General features: G+C 45.3%; 1 protein-coding gene across 1 annotated transcript; it reads left to right on the top strand.

Moving 5' to 3' along the window:
* Positions 1-6,768: 6,768 nt before the first annotated feature.
* LOC121587216 (NLR family CARD domain-containing protein 3-like) lies at positions 6,769-18,827 on the top strand. The gene is made up of 6 exons (XM_041904137.2): positions 6,769-6,805; positions 9,705-11,511; positions 13,350-13,523; positions 15,862-16,035; positions 16,802-16,848; positions 17,031-18,827. Exons 1-6 carry the CDS (start codon positions 6,769-6,771, stop codon positions 17,570-17,572), a joined length of 2,781 nt encoding a protein of 926 aa, XP_041760071.2. The 3' UTR covers positions 17,573-18,827.
* Positions 18,828-18,960: the final 133 nt, after the last annotated feature.

An 18,960-nucleotide genomic window follows, 5' to 3' on the forward strand; every position in this document is an offset into this window, starting at 1 on the left:
ACATCTTCAGTACTATCAATAGGATGGTGGTTTTAATGTACACTGCTCAAAAAAATTAAGGGAACACTAAAATAACACATCCTAGATCTGAATGAATGAAATAATCTTATTGAATACTTTTTTCTTTACATAGTTGAATGTGCTGACAACAAAATCACACAAAAATTATCAATGGAAATCAAATTTATCAACCCATGGAGGTCTGGATTTGGAGTCACCCTCAAAATTAAAGTGGAAAACCACACTACAGGCTGATCCAACTTTGATGTAATGTCCTTAAAACAAGTCAAAATGAGGCTCAGTAGTGTGTGTGGCCTCCACGTGCCTGTATGACCTCCCTACAACGCCTGGGCATGCTCCTGATGAGGTGGCGGATGGTCTCCTGAGGGATCTCCTCCCAGACCTGGACTAAAGCATCCGCCAACTCCTGGACAGTCTGTGGTGCAACGTGGCGTTGGTGGATGGAGCGAGACATGATGTCCCAGATGTGCTCAATTGGATTCAGGTCTGGGGAACGGGCGGGCCAGTCCATAGCATCAATGCCTTCCTCTTGCAGGAACTGTTGACACACTCCAGCCACATGAGGTCTAGCATTGTCTTGCATTAGGAGGAACCCAGGGCCAACCGCACCAGCATATGGTCTCACAAGGGGTCTGAGGATCTCATCTCGGTACCTAATGGCAGTCAGGCTACCTCTGGCGAGCACATGGAGGGCTGTGCGGCCCCCCAAAGAAATGCCACCCCACACCATGACTGACCCACCGCCAAACCGGTCATGCTGGAGGATGTTGCAGGCAGCAGAACGTTATCCACGGCGTCTCCAGACTCTGTCACGTCTGTCACGTGCTCAGTGTAAACCTGCTTTCATCTGTGAAGAGCACAGGGCGCCAGTGGCGAATTTGCCAATCTTGGTGTTCTCTGGCAAATGCCAAACGTCCTGCACGGTGTTGGGCTGTAAGCGCAACCCCCACCTGTGGACGTCTGGCCCTCATACCACCCTCATGGAGTCTGTTTCTGACCGTTTGAGCAGACACATGCACATTTGTGGCCTGCTGGAGGTCATTTTGCAGGGCTCTGGCAGTGCTCCTCCTGCTCCTCCTTGCACAAAGGCGGAGGTAGCAGTCCTGCTGCTGGGTTGTTGCCCTCCTACGGCCTCATTCACGTCTCCTGATGTACTGGCCTGTCTCCTGGTAGCGCCTCCATGCTCTGGACACTACGCTGACAGACACAGCAAACCTTCTTGCCACAGCTCGCATTGATGTGCCATTCTGGATGAGCTGCACTACCTGAGCCACTTGTGTGGGTTGTAGACTCCGTCTCATGCTACCACTAGAGTGAAAGCACCGCCAGCATTCAAAAGTGACCAAAACATCAGCCAGGAAGCATAGGAACTGAGAAGTGGTCTGTGGTCACCACCTGCAAAACCAGTCCTTTATTGGGGGTGTCTTGCTAATTGCCTATAATTTCCACCTGTTGCCTATTCCATTTGCACAACAGCATGTGAAATGTATTGTCAATCAGTGTTGCTTCCTAAGTGGACAGTTTGATTTCACAGAAGTGTGATTGACTTGGAGTTACATTGTGTTGTTTAAGTGTTCCCTTTGTGTGTTCCGCAGTGTATTTAAATTTTTGCAGATCATTCCATTTTAAAGTGTGTAGTCAGTCTTGCAGTGTTATTCAAATGAAGTATTTCTCCCCTCGACTTGGTGCTTTGCGTAAACTGATTATGCTCACTGAAGAGATTAGATTACTTTCATTATGGTTATATCTACAGAAGGGAGAGAGAGACAGAAGAGAGATAAGGGAGGGGGGGAGAGAGAGAGAGAAGGAAGGAAGAGAGAGAAGGAAGGGAGAGAAGGAAGGGGGAGAGAGAGAGAGAAGGAAGGAAGAGAGAGAAGGAAGGGAGAGAGAAGAAAGGGAGAGAGAAGGAAGGGAGAGAGAGAGAAGAGATAAGGGAGGGAGAGAGAGACAGAGAAGAGAGAGAAGGAAGGGGGAGAGAGAGAGAGAAGGAAGGAAGGAAGGAAGAGAGAGAAGGAGGGAGAGAGAAGGAAGGGAGAGAGAGAAGCGAGAAGGAAGAGAGAGAGAAGCAAGGGAGAGAGAGAAGAGGGAGAAGGAAGTGAGAGAGAAGAGAGAGAAGGAATGGAGAGAGAGAAGAGAGAGAGTAGGAAGGGAGAGAAGGAAGGGAGAGAGATGGAAGAGGGAGGGAGACAGAAGTCAGAGAGTGCGAGAGAGAGAGATGACATCAGTTAATCCAGCGTTTCAGTTAAACCCATCAGCTCTTCCACAGCTCACCTTAAGAGACTGAAACGATAAAACTGCTAAATAAAATACATTTCTTCCTGGAAGGGTGTCCCTCTGGCAAGAAATAATTGACTGAACCTACATTTATGGCCGGGGTTTTGTACATCACCTGATTATTCCACTTTCGTCCCAAATGCTACTCTATTCCCTTTATAACGCAGTGCTTTTGACCTTATGTCATCATTCGACATTGGCTAGAATATTCGTTGTGCATTTAGATTTCAAGAAAATGTATAGCTAAGAAAATCCTTTTTCACTCTCCCACTGACTTCCCAAACCCCGGGCTGGCTTGTTTAGTCTGCTTCTCATAAGTGTCGGCCACTTATAAACTCTGGGTTTAAAAACTCTGCTGTGGCCTAGGGCAGGTGTTATCACCTGAGTGGTTGGAACTCTGCTGTGGCCTAGGGCAGGTGTTATCACCTGAGTGGTTGGAACTCTGCTGTGGCCTAGGGCAGGTGTTATCACCTGAGTGGTTGGAACTCTGCTGTGGCCTAGGGTGTGTTCTCACCTGTGGTTGGAACTCTGCTGTGGCCTAGGGCAGGTGTTATCACCTGAGTGGTTGGAACTCTGCTGTGGCCTAGGGCAGGTGTTATCACCTGAGTGGTTGGAACTCTGCTGTGGCCTAGGGTGTGTTCTCACCTGTGGTTGGAACTCTGCTGTGGCCTAGGGCAGGTGTTATCACCTGAGTGGTTGGAACTCTGCTGTGGCCTAGGGCAGGTGTTATCACCTGAGTGGTTGGAACTCTGCTGTGGCCTAGGGTGTGTTCTCACCTGTGGTTGGAACTCTGCTGTGGCCTAGGGTGTGTTATCACCTGAGTGGTTGGAACTCTGCTGTGGCCTAGGGCAGGTGTTCTCACCTGAGTGGTTGGAACTCTGCTGTGGCCTAGGGTGTGTTCTCACCTGTGGTTGGAACTCTGCTGTGGCCTAGGGCAGGTGTTATCACCTGAGTGGTTGGAACTCTGCTGTGGCCTAGGGCAGGTGTTATCACCTGAGTGGTTGGAACTCTGCTGTGGCCTAGGGCAGGTGTTATCACCTGAGTGGTTGGAACTCTGCTGTGGCCTAGGGCAGGTGTTATCACCTGAGTGGTTGGAACTCTGCTGTGGCCTAGGGCAGGTGTTATCACCTGTGGTTGGAACTCTGCTGTGGCCTAGGGCAGGTGTTATCACCTGAGTGGTTGGAACTCTGCTGTGGCCTAGGGTGTGTTCTCACCTGTGGTTGGAACTCTGCTGTGGCCTAGGGCAGGTGTTATCACCTGAGTGGTTGGAACTCTGCTGTGGCCTAGGGCAGGTGTTATCACCTGAGTGGTTGGAACTCTGCTGTGGCCTAGGGCAGGTGTTATCACCTGAGTGGTTGGAACTCTGCTGTGGCCTAGGGCAGGTGTTATCACCTGAGTGGTTGGAACTCTGCTGTGGCCTAGGGCAGGTGTTATCACCTGTGGTTGGAACTCTGCTGTGGCCTAGGGCAGGTGTTATCACCTGAGTGGTTGGAACTCTGCTGTGGCCTAGGGCAGGTGTTATCACCTGAGTGGTTGGAACTCTGCTGTGGCCTAGGGTGTGTTCTCACCTGTGGTTGGAACTCTGCTGTGGCCTAGGGCAGGTGTTATCACCTGAGTGGTTGGAACTCTGCTGTGGCCTAGGGCAGGTGTTATCACCTGAGTGGTTGGAACTCTGCTGTGGCCTAGGGCAGGTGTTATCACCTGAGTGGTTGGAACTCTGCTGTGGCCTAGGGTGTGTTCTCACCTGTGGTTGGAACTCTGCTGTGGCCTAGGGTGTGTTATCACCTGAGTGGTTGGAACTCTGCTGTGGCCTAGGGCAGGTGTTCTCACCTGAGTGGTTGGAACTCTGCTGTGGCCTAGGGTGTGTTCTCACCTGTGGTTGGAACTCTGCTGTGGCCTAGGGCAGGTGTTATCACCTGAGTGGTTGGAACTCTGCTGTGGCCTAGGGCAGGTGTTATCACCTGAGTGGTTGGAACTCTGCTGTGGCCTAGGGCAGGTGTTATCACCTGAGTGGTTGGAACTCTGCTGTGGCCTAGGGTGTGTTCTCACCTGTGGTTGGAACTCTGCTGTGGCCTAGGGTGTGTTATCACCTGAGTGGTTGGAACTCTGCTGTGGCCTAGGGCAGGTGTTATCACCTGTGGTTGGAACTCTGCTGTGGCCTAGGGCAGGTGTTCTCAAAGTGGGGTCCACAGACCCCTGTTTTTTATTAATTTGTTACATTATAAAAAAAGAAAGAATATTACTAACAACAACATTAATTAAACAGATTTTGGATATTCTTACTCCCGGGCAACATGGACCTGGGAGGCTCACAGGGATATTGGTATCCACAGTACTCCATCAATTATACATTTGTCAACTCAATAAAAACATTATTTTTTTTAAAAACATGAATGCACTGTAATTTAAGCTTTTAAACTCCTAAGTTTTCTCTCTGCCTTATCGCCAACAAATGTGAATTGCTAAAAATCAAATAGTTCCCCTAATTTCAGTTTGTGGGCATGTTATAACATGAGTGGTTGAAACTCTGCTGTGGTTGAACTTTAATCCCATGAGGAAGTCAGAAAACAATTGAAACATTTCACAAGTGAAAATAAGCTTTACCCGCCCTGACAGGAGGTAAGGTACACACACTAATCAAGGTAAGGTCTGTCTTGGTTTCTAACACTTTCATGTCAAAATAACGTTTGATTCATATTGTAAAAAAGCGATTGTAGCTAAAGTCAAGACCTACCTAAGTAGAAGACAACTTTAGTGTCCATTTTTCATTCAGATCACAGAAATTAAAGAATAGCTTGAAAAATGAAAAGTTGTCATTTTTACATCATGGACTATCAGTCATTACATTCATAGCGCCATCTAAGCATTTTAGAGTGGTTGAACTTCTCCGGTTCGTCTGTTTTGCAAACCTAGTGGCAGGGCTGCCGTTTGGCTGAAAAACAAATAAGGATTGTGCCTTTAAATGAGCAGGATTGGGAAGATTGTCAAGTCATGCTGGGCGATCATAGGCATCAGTAAAATGAGTACTTGTTTTATGTCAGTTCAAAGTCCCCCTGGAACAACAGGTGAACAATACATGCTTATGGCAACCATAAAGGTGATAACGTTCAAATACTTTTAAGTACTTTTAACGGGTTGAGTGAACCCCATTTGAAGCTCTTTTTTGTTTGTAATTTTTTCCAGATCTTTGCCAGCTAAAATGAGTCTCCTTGGGGAGAGAGAGGAGGATGGCACTGCCTCTAAAATGAGCCTCCTTGGGGAGAGAGAGGAGGATGGCACTGCCTCTAAAATGAGCCTCCTTGGGGAGAGAGAGGAGGATGGAACTGCCTCTAAAATGAGTCTCCTTGGGGAGAGAGAGGAGGACGGAACTGCCTCTAAAATGAGTCTCCTTGGGGAGAGAGAGGAGGACGGTACTGCCTCTAAAATGAGTCTCTGTGGGGAGAGAGAGGAGGACGGTACTGCCTCTAAAATGAGTCTCTGTGGGGAGAGAGAGGAGGACGGTACTGCCTCTAAAATGAGTCTCCTTGGGGAGAGAGAGGAGGACGGCACTGACTCTAAAATGAGTCTATCTGGGAAACCTGACTCCAGTAATGGAAATGGAAGGTGATTTGAAGAGAGATGATGTGCTTGTGCTCAACTATCTGTCTTATTTTAGCATGTTATTGTATAGCTCATCATTATCATCATTAGGTAGAATAGTTTACAGACTTAGTTCTGTCTCTGTTGTGTTGAAGCTCATTCCAGGAGGACAGACCAGCCTCTCCTGTACCCAGATGTATGTCCATGAAGAGTGACAGGTCTATGAAAAGTCCAATTATGTTTAAAGACAGAGACTTTACCACTGAACAAAGGTGAGTGTCTCATGGTTTTCTCTTAATTCCTTGATTTCTGTAGTTCCTTAGTTCAATGATTGAATACATTAATTTCATATTTCACCACTTGAATTAGCTGTGACTTCATGTAACAGAGTTGTGATGTAGGGCTTATCTCCCTCGTAACATAGATGAGTTGGCCAATTAAAAAACTGGATTGTTTCTGACTTAGAGTTTTTACATCATGCTTTGTTCACAGAGACCAACAGGAAAGGTCAAAGATTCAGTCTGCCCAGATTGACCAAACAGACCCAGCCTCCATATTCAGGGTGAGCTGTCTTTTCTCAGTTTTTCCAGTGAAGGGAACAATTTAACTTTTCAAATAACCCATTTGTAAATCTGCTTTCATTTGAATTGTATTATTCTTACTTTGTCTTCCTCAGTCTAAATATACAGAATTTGTTTTCAGTTGCTTCAAGGCCGCGTCTTCGCTTTGGTAAAAAGTGAGTTGAAGAAGTTTAAGAGGATTCTTTGTCCAGATCTCCCAAAAGGCTTTGAGAGTCAGAGGGGGGGTGAGGAAGTGGTGGATGCTGAAGAAGAGAAGCAGGAGAGCAGTGCCAGAGAGGGGGCTCTGAAGATCACACTGCATGTCCTGAGGACCATGAACCAGAAGGAGCTTGCTGTCACACTGGAGAAAAGTAAGAGAAAAGTATGCTTCATTCACTCAGCAGAGATTTCTAGATATACTTTCTGTTATTTGATGTACATTGCATTCGGAAAGTATTCAGATCCCTTGACTTTTTCCACATTTTGTTACGTTACAGCCTTATTCTAAAATTTATTAAATAGTTTTTTCCCCTCATCAATCTACACACAATATCCCATAATGACAAAGCAAAAATGGGTTTTTAGACATTTGTGCAAATTTCAAAAAAATAAAAACTGAAATATGACATTTACATAAGTATTCAGACCCTTTACTCATTACTTTGTTGAAGCACCTTTGACAGCGATTACAGTCTCGAGTCTTCTTGGGTATGACGCTACAAGCTTGGCAAACCTGTATTTGGGGAGTTTCTCCCATTCTTCTCTGCAGATACTCTCAAGCTCTGTGAGGTTGGATGGGGAGCGTTGCTGCACAGCTATTTTCAGGTCTCTCCAGAGATGTTCGATTGGGTTCAAGTCCGGGCTCTGGCTGGGCCACTCAAGGACATTCAGAGACTTGTCCCGAAGCCACTCCTGCGTTGTCTTGGCTGTGTGCTTAGGGTCGTTGTCCTGTTGGAAGGTGACCCTTCGCCCTAGCCTGAGGTCCTGAGTGCTCTGGAGCAGGTTTTCGTCAACGATCTTTCTGTATTTTGCTCCGTTCATCTTTCCCTCGATCCTAACTAGTCTCCCAGTACCTGCCGCTGAAAAACATCCCCACAGCATGATGCTGCCACCACCATGCTTCACCGTAGGGATGGAGCCAGGTTTCCTCCAGACGTGACGCTTTGCATTCAGGCCAAAGAGTTCAGTCTTGGTTTCATCAGACCAGAGAATCTTGTTTCTCATGGTCTGAGAGTCCTTTAGGTGCCTTTTGGCAAACTCCAAGCGGGCTGTCGTGCCTTTTACTGAGGAGTTGCTTCCGTCTGGCCACTCTACCATAAAGGCCTGATTGGTGGAGTGCTGCAGAGATGGTTGTCCTTCTGGAAGGTTCTCCCATCCCCACAGAGGAAGTCTGGAGCCCTGTCAGAGTGATAATTGGGTTCTTGGTCCCCTCCCTGACCAAGGCCCTTCTCAACCGATTGCTCAGATTGGCTGGGCGGCCAGCTCTAGGAAGAGACTTGGTGGTTCCAAACTTCTTCCATTTAAGAATGATGGAGGCCACTGTGTTCTTGAGGACCTTCAATGCTGCATACATTTTTGGGTACCCTTCCCCAGATCTGTGCCTCGACACAATCCTGTCTCGGAGCTCTACGGACAATTTCTTCGACCTCATGGCTTGGTTTTTGCTCTGACATGCACTGTCAACTGTGGGACCTTATACAGACAGGTGTGTGCCTTTCCAAATCATGTCCAATCAATTGAATTTACCACAGGTGGACTCCAATCAAGTTGTAGACACATCTCAAGGATGACTCATAGCAAAACTTATGTAAATAAGGTATTTCAGTTTTTTATTTTTAATACATTTGCTAACATTTCTAAAAACCTGTTTTCGCTTTGTCATTATGGGGTATTGTGTGTAGATTGTTGAGAAAAAAATTGTATTTAGTCCAGTTTAGAATAAGGCTGTGACGTAATCTTTTTTTTGAAAAAGGGAAGGGGTCTGAATACTTTCCGAATGCCTTGCAAAAGTATTCAGACCCCTTGGATTTCATCACATTTTATTGTGTTACAAAGTGGGATTAAAATGGTTGTAATTGTCTTTCTTTTTTTTCTACACAAAAAGAAAGACACATTTTTTTCAAATTCTTTTCAAATTCTTCAAGCTCTGTCAAGATGTTGAGGATCATGGCTATTGTGGTAATCTGAGTGATGGGTTAGTTCTAGAACCAGAGTGATGGGTTAGTTCTAGAACCAGAGTGATGGGTTAGTTCTAGAACCAGATTGATGGGTTAGTTCTAGATGGAGTTGCCGATGAGGCAGTAAGGGACTCAACACTGTAAAACAGGAAATAAAGCAGTTCAGATTTACCTTAAGAGGGAGTCCATATGCCTAGCTTTGAGTCTGGTCAAGTTTATAATAGCTATACAGCAATTTTCAAAACTTGCCATAGATTTTCAAGCAGATTTAACTCAAAACGGTAACTTGGCCACTCATGAACATTCACTGTCGTCTAGGTAAGCAACTCCAGTGTAGATTTGGCCTTGTGTTGTAGGTTATTGTCCTGCTGAAAGGTGGATTCCTCTCCCAGTGTCTGGTGTAAAGCAGACTGAAGCAGGTTTTCCTCTAGGATTTTGCCTGTGCTTAGCTCCATCCTGTTTATTATCATCCTGAAAAACTCCCCAGTATTTTCTGATGTCAAGCATACCCATAACATGTTGTTAAGCCAAATTTTACTCATGAACTCATTTAGGCTTGCCTAAAGAAAGGGCTGAATACTCAACTATATTTTTGTTATGAATTCTTTATTTATATTTGAAAATATATTTTTTCTTCCACTTTGACATTAGAGTATTTTGTGTAGATTTTTGACCAAAACAATGACAATTACATCCATTTTAATCCCACTTTTTAACACAATAAAATGTGAAGAAATCCAAGGGGTCTGAATACTTTTGCAAGGCCCTGCATAGAGATATATAATAGGTATACATTACAGTAAGTAACCCTTTATTTTACAGTCCAATTACCATTTTATAATATGAAATTGTATCCGTACTTTCTAGTTAGTAGTTTCTAGTATTTGTTACATTGAACGGAACCGAGAAGTAATGACAGAGTAAAAATTCTTAGGGAAAAGTTACGTAATTACACTGTAATGTATAGTTTCTTATGTAAATTCAATGTCATTAGTGGACCGTAAAAATAAAGCAAAACCGCAAATACATATTTGAGACTAAATTGACCATACTGTAGTAAAACATTAACATAAGTCATATTTTGTATTGTCAGGTATTTCAGGTGAACTTGCTGTCTGTCAACGTGAACTCAAATCCAACTTAAGGAGGAAGTGTGAAAGTGTGTTTGATGGAATAGCAAAGCAAGAAAACCCAACACTTCTCAATGAGATCTACACAGAGCTCTACATCACAGAGGGGGGAAGTGGCGAGGTCAATAATGAACATGAGGTGAGACAGATCGAGGCTGCATCCAGGAGAACAGCAACACAAGAGACACCAATCAAATGCAATGACATCTTTCGACCTTTACCTGGACAGGACAAAAAAATCAGAACAGTGCTGACAAAGGGAGTCGCTGGCATCGGAAAAACAATCTCTGTGCAGAAATTCATTCTGGATTGGGCTGAAGGAAAAGCAAATCATGATGTCCAATTAATTTTCTCTCTGCCTTTTCGGGAGCTTAATTTGATGAAAGGGAAAAAATACAGCCTGATGGAACTTCTTCATCACTTTTTCATGGAAACCAAAGAATCAGGAATTTCCAACTTTGACAAGTACAAGGTTCTGTTTGTCTTTGATGGTCTGGATGAGTGCCGACTGCCTCTAGACTTCAAGACAAATGAGAGCTGGTGTGATGTCACAGAATCAACCTCAGTGGATGTGTTGCTGACTAACCTCATCAAGGGGAATCTGCTTCCCTCTGCTCTCCTCTGGATAACCTCTCGACCTGCAGCAGCCAATCAGATCCCTCCTAAGTGTGTTGACCAGGTGACAGAGGTGCGAGGGTTCAACGACCCTCAGAAGGAGCAGTACTTCAGGAAAATAATCAGTGATGAGAAACTGGCCAACAGAATCCTCACACACATCAAGTCATCAAGGAGCCTCTACATCATGTGCCACATACCAATATTCAGTTCCATATCGGCCACTGTTTTACAGGGAATCTTGCTTCAAGCAGAGAGTCGAGAGATGCCCAGGACTCTGACTCAAATGTACGAACACTTTCTCATCCATAACATTCTGATAAAAAATCAGAAATTCTCAGAGGGAACCGAGAAAGCGGAGACATATTCACAGATGAATTCAGATAAAGAGATTATTCTGAAACTGGGGAAGTTGGCTTTTCAACAGCTGGAGAACGGCAATCTGATATTCTATGAGGAAGATCTGAGAGAGTGTGGCATTGATGTCACAGACACCTCAGTGTACTCAGGAGTGTGCACACAGATCTTCCGAAAGGACTGTGGGCTGTACCTGGAGAAGGTGTACTGCTTTTTGCATCTGAGCATTCAGGAGTTTCTGGCTGCTTTATATGTATTCCACACATTCATCTGCGACAAATTAAATCTCATGGCTAAAGAAGAAACCAACAGAAATCTTCAAATGTCTGAAGATACTCCTGCAACCATCCTCTATAGAAGTGCCGTTGACAAGGCCTTACAGAGTGAGAATGGACACCTGGATCTGTTCCTCCGCTTCCTTCTGGGCCTCTCACTGGAGTCCAATCAGACTCTCCTACAAAACCTCCTGACACAGACAGGAAGCAGCTCACAGACCAATGAAGAAACAGTCAAGTACATCAAGGAGAAGATCACAGAGAATCCTTCTCCAGAGAGGTGCATGAATCTGTTCCACTGTTTGAATGAGCTGAACGACCATTCTGTAGTGAAGGAAATGCAAAGCTACTTAAACAGTAGTCTGTCCGAAGCCAAACTGTCACCCGCACAGTGGTCAGCTCTGGCCTTTATGTTGCTGACTTCAGAAGAGGAGATGGATGTGTTTGACCTGAAAAAATATTCCAGATCAGAGGAAGCTCTTCAGAGGCTGCTGCCAGTGGTCAAATCTTCCAAAATTGCTTTGTATGTATCAAGATAACTAATTGCACTGTTTTGAAATGGACATACAGTGGGTAAAAAAAGTATTTAGTCAGCCACCAATTGTGCATGTTCTCCCACTTAAAAAGATGAGAGAGGCCTGTAATTTTCATCATAGGTACACGTCAACTATGACAGACAAAATGAGGAAAAAAAATCCAGAAAATCACATTGTAGGATTTTTTATGAATTTATTTGCAAATTATGGTGGAAAATAAGTATTTGGTCAATAACAAAAGTTTCTCAATACTTTGTTATATACCCTTTGTTGGCAATGACACAGGTCAAACGTTTTCTGTAAGTCTTCACAAGGTTTTCACACACTGTTGCTGGTATTTTGGCCCATTCCTCCATGCAGATCTCCTCTAGAGTAGTGATGTTTTGGGGCTGTCGCTGGGCAACACGGACTTTCAACTACCTCCAAAGATTTTCTATGGGGTTGAGATCTGGAGACTAGCTAGGCCACTCCAGGACCTTGAAATGCTTCTTACGAAGCCACTCCTTCGTTGCCCGGGCGGTGTGTTTGGGATCATTGTCATGCTGAAAGACCCAGCCACGTTTCATCTTCAATGCCCTTGCTGATGGAAGGAGATTTTCACTCAAAATCTCACGATACATGGCCCCATTCATTCTTTCCTTTACACGGATCAGTCGTCCTGGTCCCTTTGCAGAAAAACAGCCCCAAAGCATGATGTTTCCACCCCCATGCTTCACAGTAGGTATGGTGTTCTTTGGATGCAACTCAGCATTCTTTGTCCTCCAAACAAGATGAGTTGAGTTTTTACCAAAAAGTTATATTTTGGTTTCATCTGACCATATGACATTCTCCCAATGATCTTCTGGATCATCCAAATGCACTCTAGCAAACTTCAGACGGGCCTGGACATGTACTGGCTTAAGCAGGGGAAATGTCTTGCACTGCAGGATTTGAGTCCCTAGCGGCGTAGTGTGTTACTGATTGTAGGCTTTGTTACTTTGGTCCCAGCTCTCTGCAGGTCATTCACTACGTCCCCCCGTGTGGTTCTGGGATATTTGCTCACCGTTCTTGTGATCATTTTGACCCCACGGGTTGAGATCTTGCGTGGAGCCCCAGATCGAGGGAGATTATCAGTGGTCTTGTATGTCTTCCATTTCCTAATAATTGCTCCCACTGTTGATTTCTTCAAACCAAGCTGCTTACCTATTGCAGATTCAGTCTTCCCAGCCTGGTGCAGGTCTACAATTTTGTTTCTGGTGCCCTTTGACAGCTCTTTGGTCTTGGCCATAGTGGAGTTTGGAGTGTGACTGTTTGAGGTTGTGGACAGGTGTCTTTTATACTGATAACAAGCTCAAACAGGTGCCATTAATACCGGTAACGAGTGGAGGACAGAGGAACCTCTTAAAGAAGAAGTTACAGGTCTGTGAGAGCCAGAAATCTTGCTTGTTTTCAGGTGACCAAATACTTATTTTCCACCATAATTTGCAAATAAATTCATTAAAAATCCTACAATGTGATTTTCTGGAATTTTTTTTCTCAATTTGTCTGTCATAGTTGACGTGTACCTATGATGAAAATTACAGGCCTCTCTCATCTTTTTAAGTGGGAGAACTTGCACAATTGGTGGCTGACTAAATACTTTTTTCCCCCACTGTATACACTGAGTGTACAAAACAACTCAATATTAGGAAGGTGTTCTTAATGTTTTGTATTTAATCTAGGGTGCTAATTGAGTCCATTGCTAAAATGTCTGGATATATCTGGTTTTGGTTCCTAATTGATGAAGTTTGGAAAATTATTATTTTCTTTTTAACTATATGTGAACTATTTTATCCCCACTTTGAAGGCTGAATGAATGTAACCTCACAGGGAGAAGTTGTGAGGTGTTGGCCTCAGCTCTCAGCTCAAAATCCTCCCAGCTGAAAGAGCTGGACCTGAGTGACAACGACCTGCAGGATTCAGGAGTGAAACTGCTCTCTGCTGGACTGGGGAATCAACATTGCAAACTGGAGAAACTAAGGTCAGTATTTTCCCCTTTTGTGTGTAAACTGAATGTGACATTGGAGTAAGAAACCAATTAATAGCCTACTGATTTTGCTGCACTCATTATGTCTAGGGGGTCTTAGGCCTGGCTACATGGTCTGTAACCTGACTCATTATGTCTAGAGGTCTTAGGCCTGGCTACATGGTCTGTAACCTGACTCATTATGTCTAGGGGTCTTAGGCCTGGCTACATGGTCTGTAACCTGACTCATTATGTCTAGGGGGTCTTAGGCCTGGCTACATGGTCTGTAACCTGACTCATTATGTCTAGGGGGTCTTAGGCCTGGCTACATGGTCTGTAACCTGACTCATTATGTCTAGAGGGTCTTAGGCCTGGCTACATGGTCTGTAACCTGACTCATTATGTCTAGGGGGTCTTAGTCCTAGTTACATGGTCTGTAACCTGACTCATTATGTCTAGGGGTCTTAGGCCTGGCTACATGGTCTGTAACCTGACTCATTATGTCTAGAGGTCTTAGGCCTGGCTACATGGTCTGTAACCTGACTCATTATGTCTAGAGGTCTTAGGCCTGGCTACATGGTCTGTAACCTGACTCATTATGTCTAGGGGGTCTTAGTCCTGGTTACATGGTCTGTAACCTGACTCATTATGTCTAGGGGTCTTAGTCCTAGTTACATGGTCTGTAACCTGACTCATTATGTCTAGGGGGTCTTAGTCCTGGCTACATGGTCTGTAACCTGACTCATTATGTCTAGGGGGTCTTAGTACTAGTTACATGGTCTGTAACCTGACTCATTATGTCTAGGGGTCTTAGGCCTGGCTACATGGTCTGTAACCTGACTCATTATGTCTAGAGGTCTTAGGCCTGGCTACATGGTCTGTAACCTGACTCATTATGTCTAGGGGGTCTTAGTCCTGGTTACATGGTCTGTAACCTGACTCATTATGTCTAGGGGTCTTAGTACTAGTTACATGGTCTGTAACCTGACTCATTATGTCTAGGGGGTCTTAGGCCTGGCTACATGGTCTGTAACCTGACTCATTATGTCTAGGGGGTCTTAGGCCTGGCTACATGGTCTGTAACCTGACTCATTATGTCTAGAGGTCTTAGGCCTGGCTACATGGTCTGTAACCTGACTCATTATGTCTAGAGGTCTTAGGCCTGGCTACATGGTCTGTAACCTGACTCATTATGTCTAGGGGTCTTAGTCCTAGTTACATGGTCTGTACCCTGAGTTAATGTGTGCGTTAATATGAGAAGTAATTTTATGTGACCAGCTGTTGACCGCTTGTACCCAGGAGACAGCGACGTTACCTCGGTCCAGGGTCCGCTCTGTCTCGCTTGACCTCGTGGTCGGCCAGCACAAACTGATTATTGTTGTTCAGTTGGTAGTGACGGAAATAAATATATACAAAACGGAAACTATTACTGAACAAAAATATAAGCGCAACATGCAACAATTTCTAAGATTTTACTGAGTTACAGTTCATATAAGGAAATCAGTAAATTGAAATAAATTCATTAGGACCTAATTTATGGATTTCACATGACTGGAAATACAGATACGCATCTTTTGGTCACAAAGTTAGGGCCGTTGATCAGAAAACCAGTCAGTATCTGGTGTGACCACCATTTGCCTCATGCAGCGTGACACATCTTCTTCACATATAGTTGATTAGGCTGTTGACTGTGGCCTGTGGAATGTTGTCCCACTCCTATTTAATGGCTGTGCAAAGTTACTGGATATTGGCGGGAACTGGAACAACGATGTCTGGTGAGTATGCAGGCCATGGAAGAACTGGGACATTTTCAGCTTCCAGGAATTGTGTACAGATCCTTGCAACATGGGGCCGTGCATTATCATGCTGAAACATGAGGTGATGGGGCGGATTAATGGCACTACAATGGGCCTCAGGATCTCATCACGGCATCTCTGTGCATTCAAATTGCCATCGATAAAATGCAATTGTGTTCGCTGTCTGTAACCTTTTGCCTGTCCATGACATAACCCCACCGCCACCACGGGTCACTCTGTTCACAACGTTGACATCAGCAAACCGCTTACCCACACCATACACGTGGTCTGCGGTTGTGAGGCAGGTTGGACGTACTGCCAAATTCTCTAAAACGACGTTGGAGGCGGCTTATGGTAGAGAAATTTACATTCAATTCTCTGGCAACAGCTCTGGTGGACATTCCTGCAGTCAGCATGCCAATTGCTTGAGACATCTGTGACATTGTGTTGTGTGACAAAACGGCACATATCATAACACATGGCAGTATGGGTAGTAGTTGTGATAAGTGTATTTCCACCAATAAAGTATATTTCTGAGAATGAAATCCGCTCTGCAGGTTGTCATTCTGTGGAGTCACAGAGGAAGGCTGTGGTTTTCTGGCATCAGCTCTAAAGTCAAACCCCTCCCACCTGAGAGAGCTGGATCTGAGCTACAATTACCCAGAAGACACAGGGGTGAAGCTGCTTTCTGCTGTACTGGAGGATCCACGTTGTAAACTGGAGAAACTCCGGTAGGAACACAACAGATGTTACCCATTTACTGTAACTAAACCTGGTCCTTTTTTTTTTACTGAATCAAATCTTGTGTCTCGAACCCTAAAATGCAGGTTGATGTTTATTGTCATGAATCTTGTTCTGGAGGCAGGACTGAGTGATTTCCGCTAGATGGGCCAGCTGCAAAGTCAAAATTGGCTATATTGTAAAAATTCATGATAACAAACAATTAATTTAAGTTGAGGGTTAGGGTTAAGGTTCCAGTCGAAGCTCACATCCACTACAAGACGCATGGTACTTGCCTACGGAGCAGCAAGAGGAACTGCCCCACCCTTCCTTCAGGCTCTGCTCAAACCCTACACCCAACCCGAGTACTCCGTTCTGCCACCTCAGGTCCCTTAGCCCTCCAGCTCCCACTCAGCCCAGTCCAAGCTCTTCTCTGTCCTGGCACCCCAATGGTGGATCCAGCTTCCCCCTGAAGCTAGGACAGCAGAGTCCCTGCCCATCTTCCGAAAACATCTGAAACCCTACCTCTTCTAAGAGTATCTTAAATACCCCCCCACACACACACCTCACCCGACCCCCCCCCACACGACTTTGCTGATAGCTGCTTTATTGAGGAAAAATGGACTTACTATGACTGAGATATATGGTTGTCCCACTTGGATGATTTTGTGGCTGTGCCAGCTAGTGACCACTCTGCCGAGCTGCCTCCAGAACAAGATTCATGAGGAAAAACACTAACATGCCCATAAAACGCTGTATGTTTCTGCTTTCTCATAGTGTGGACCATAGTGAAGAGTGTTGGACAAAATCAGCACTTAAGAAATGTAAGTCTTGGATGCAGTGAAGACCAAACTTGTAATGTTTAAGTCTTGAGCTTTTGGCCCAAGTCTACTTCAGCTTACCTTGTCCAAACAAATACTAGCTCTAGAGCCAGACTTGAGGTGCAAACAGGTATGTACTGTATGTTGTCTTAACTTAAATAATGATAAGTATTTGTCTCCATCAGATGCCTGTGAGCTCACTTTGGACCCAAATACAGCACACAATCTGCTCTCTCTGTCTGAGGACGACAGAAAGATGACACGGGTGATGGAGGTGCAGCCGTATCCTGATCACTCAGAGAGATTTGACTTCTGGCAACAAGCGTTGTGTAGAGAGGGTCTGACTGGGCGCTGTTACTGGGAGGTGGAGTGGAATGGGCCTGAGGCACATATTGCAGTGACATACAGTGGAATTCGCAGGCAAGGAGAAGGTCATGATTGTGGGCTGGGATTTAATGACAAGTCCTGGAGTCTCAGTTGTTATAAAGACTATTTCAATACCAGACACAATAACATGCCCACCACCAGACCGGTCCCTTCCTCCTCCTCCTCCCGCAGAGTTGGTGTGTATCTGGACTGGCCGGCCGGCACTCTGTCCTTCTACAGCGTCTCCCTTGGCACACTGACCCACCTTCACACATTCCACACCAGATTTACTGAGCCCATCCACGCAGGGTTTAGAATCTGGAGTGTTGACGCCTCAGTGTCACTGAGCAAGGTAGAATAGCCTCCTGTTCCTTTATGATGGTCGCTCATGAAAGATGTACATACGTGTTTGACGATGACATCTAATCTATTAGAATGTTTCATTATCATTACTCTATCATTACTGCATACTGTATGTGTTCTTCAAGCAGACTAGAGACACCATTCACTTTCCATTCTCATAATTTGTTGTGCCTGCCCTCCAAACGATAATGAGTCATTAGGACGTTCCCAGGACGTCAGGACGCTGTGTCATGGTCCCCTGGAGGTTTTGTCTAGTTCCCGGTTGGTCCCGGGGACGACCCCAAGGATGTTTATTAGGACTTTCTTGGGATGTTGTGTCATGGTCCTCTGAAGTTCCCTGAACGTTCTCGGGACATTATGCCATGGTCCCCTGGAGGTTTTTGTCTAGTTCCTGGTTTGTCCCGGGGATGTCACCTGATGGTCTAGTTCCTGGTTTGTCCCGGGGATGTCACCTGATGGTCTAGTTCCCGGTTTGTCCCGGGGATGTCACCTGATGGTCTAGTTCCCGGTTTGTCTCGGGGCCGTCACCTGATGGTCTAGTTCCTGGTTTGTCCCGGGGATGTCACCTGATGGTCTAGTTCCTGGTTTGTCCCGGGGATGTCACCTGATGGTCTAGTTCCCGGTATGTCCAGGGGATGTCACCTGATGGTCTAGTTCCTGGTTTGTCCCGGGGATGTCACCTGATGGTCTAGTTCCTGGTTTGTCCCGGGGATGTCACCTGATGGTCTAGTTCCTGGTTTGTCCCGGGGATGTCACCTGATGGTCTTGTTCCTGGTTTGTCCAGGGGATGTCACCTGATGGTCTAGTTCCTGGTTTGTCCCGAGGATGTCACCTGATGGTCTAGTTCCTGGTTTGTCCCGAGGATGTCACCTGATGGTCTTGTTCCTGGTTTGTCCCGGGGATGTCACCTGATGGTCTAGTTCCTGGTTTGTCCCGGGGATGTCACCTGATGGTCTAGTTCCCGGTTTGTCCCGGGGATGTCACCTGATGGTCTAGTTCCTGGTTTGTCCCGGGGATGTCACCTGATGGTCTAGTCCCTGGTTTGTCCCGGGGATGTCACCTGATGGTCTAGTTCCTGGTTTGTCCCGGGGATGTCACCTGATGGTCTAGTTCCTGGTTTGTCCCGGGGATGTCACCTGATGGTCTAGTTCCTGGTTTGTCCCGGGGATGTCACCTGATGGTCTAGTTCCCGGTTTGTCCCGGAAATACTTATTTCCCTCATTAAAATGCAAATCAATTTATAACATTTTTGACATGCGTTTTTCTGGATTTTTTTGTTGTTATTCTGTCTCTCACTGTTCAAATAAACCTACCATTAAAATGATAGACTGATCATTTCTTTGTCAGTGGGCAAACGTACAAAATCAGCAGGGGATCAAATACTTT

This window comes from Coregonus clupeaformis, chromosome 31 (assembly GCF_020615455.1).
Source record: "Coregonus clupeaformis isolate EN_2021a chromosome 31, ASM2061545v1, whole genome shotgun sequence".
NCBI classification, from domain to species: Eukaryota; Metazoa; Chordata; class Actinopteri; order Salmoniformes; family Salmonidae; genus Coregonus; species Coregonus clupeaformis.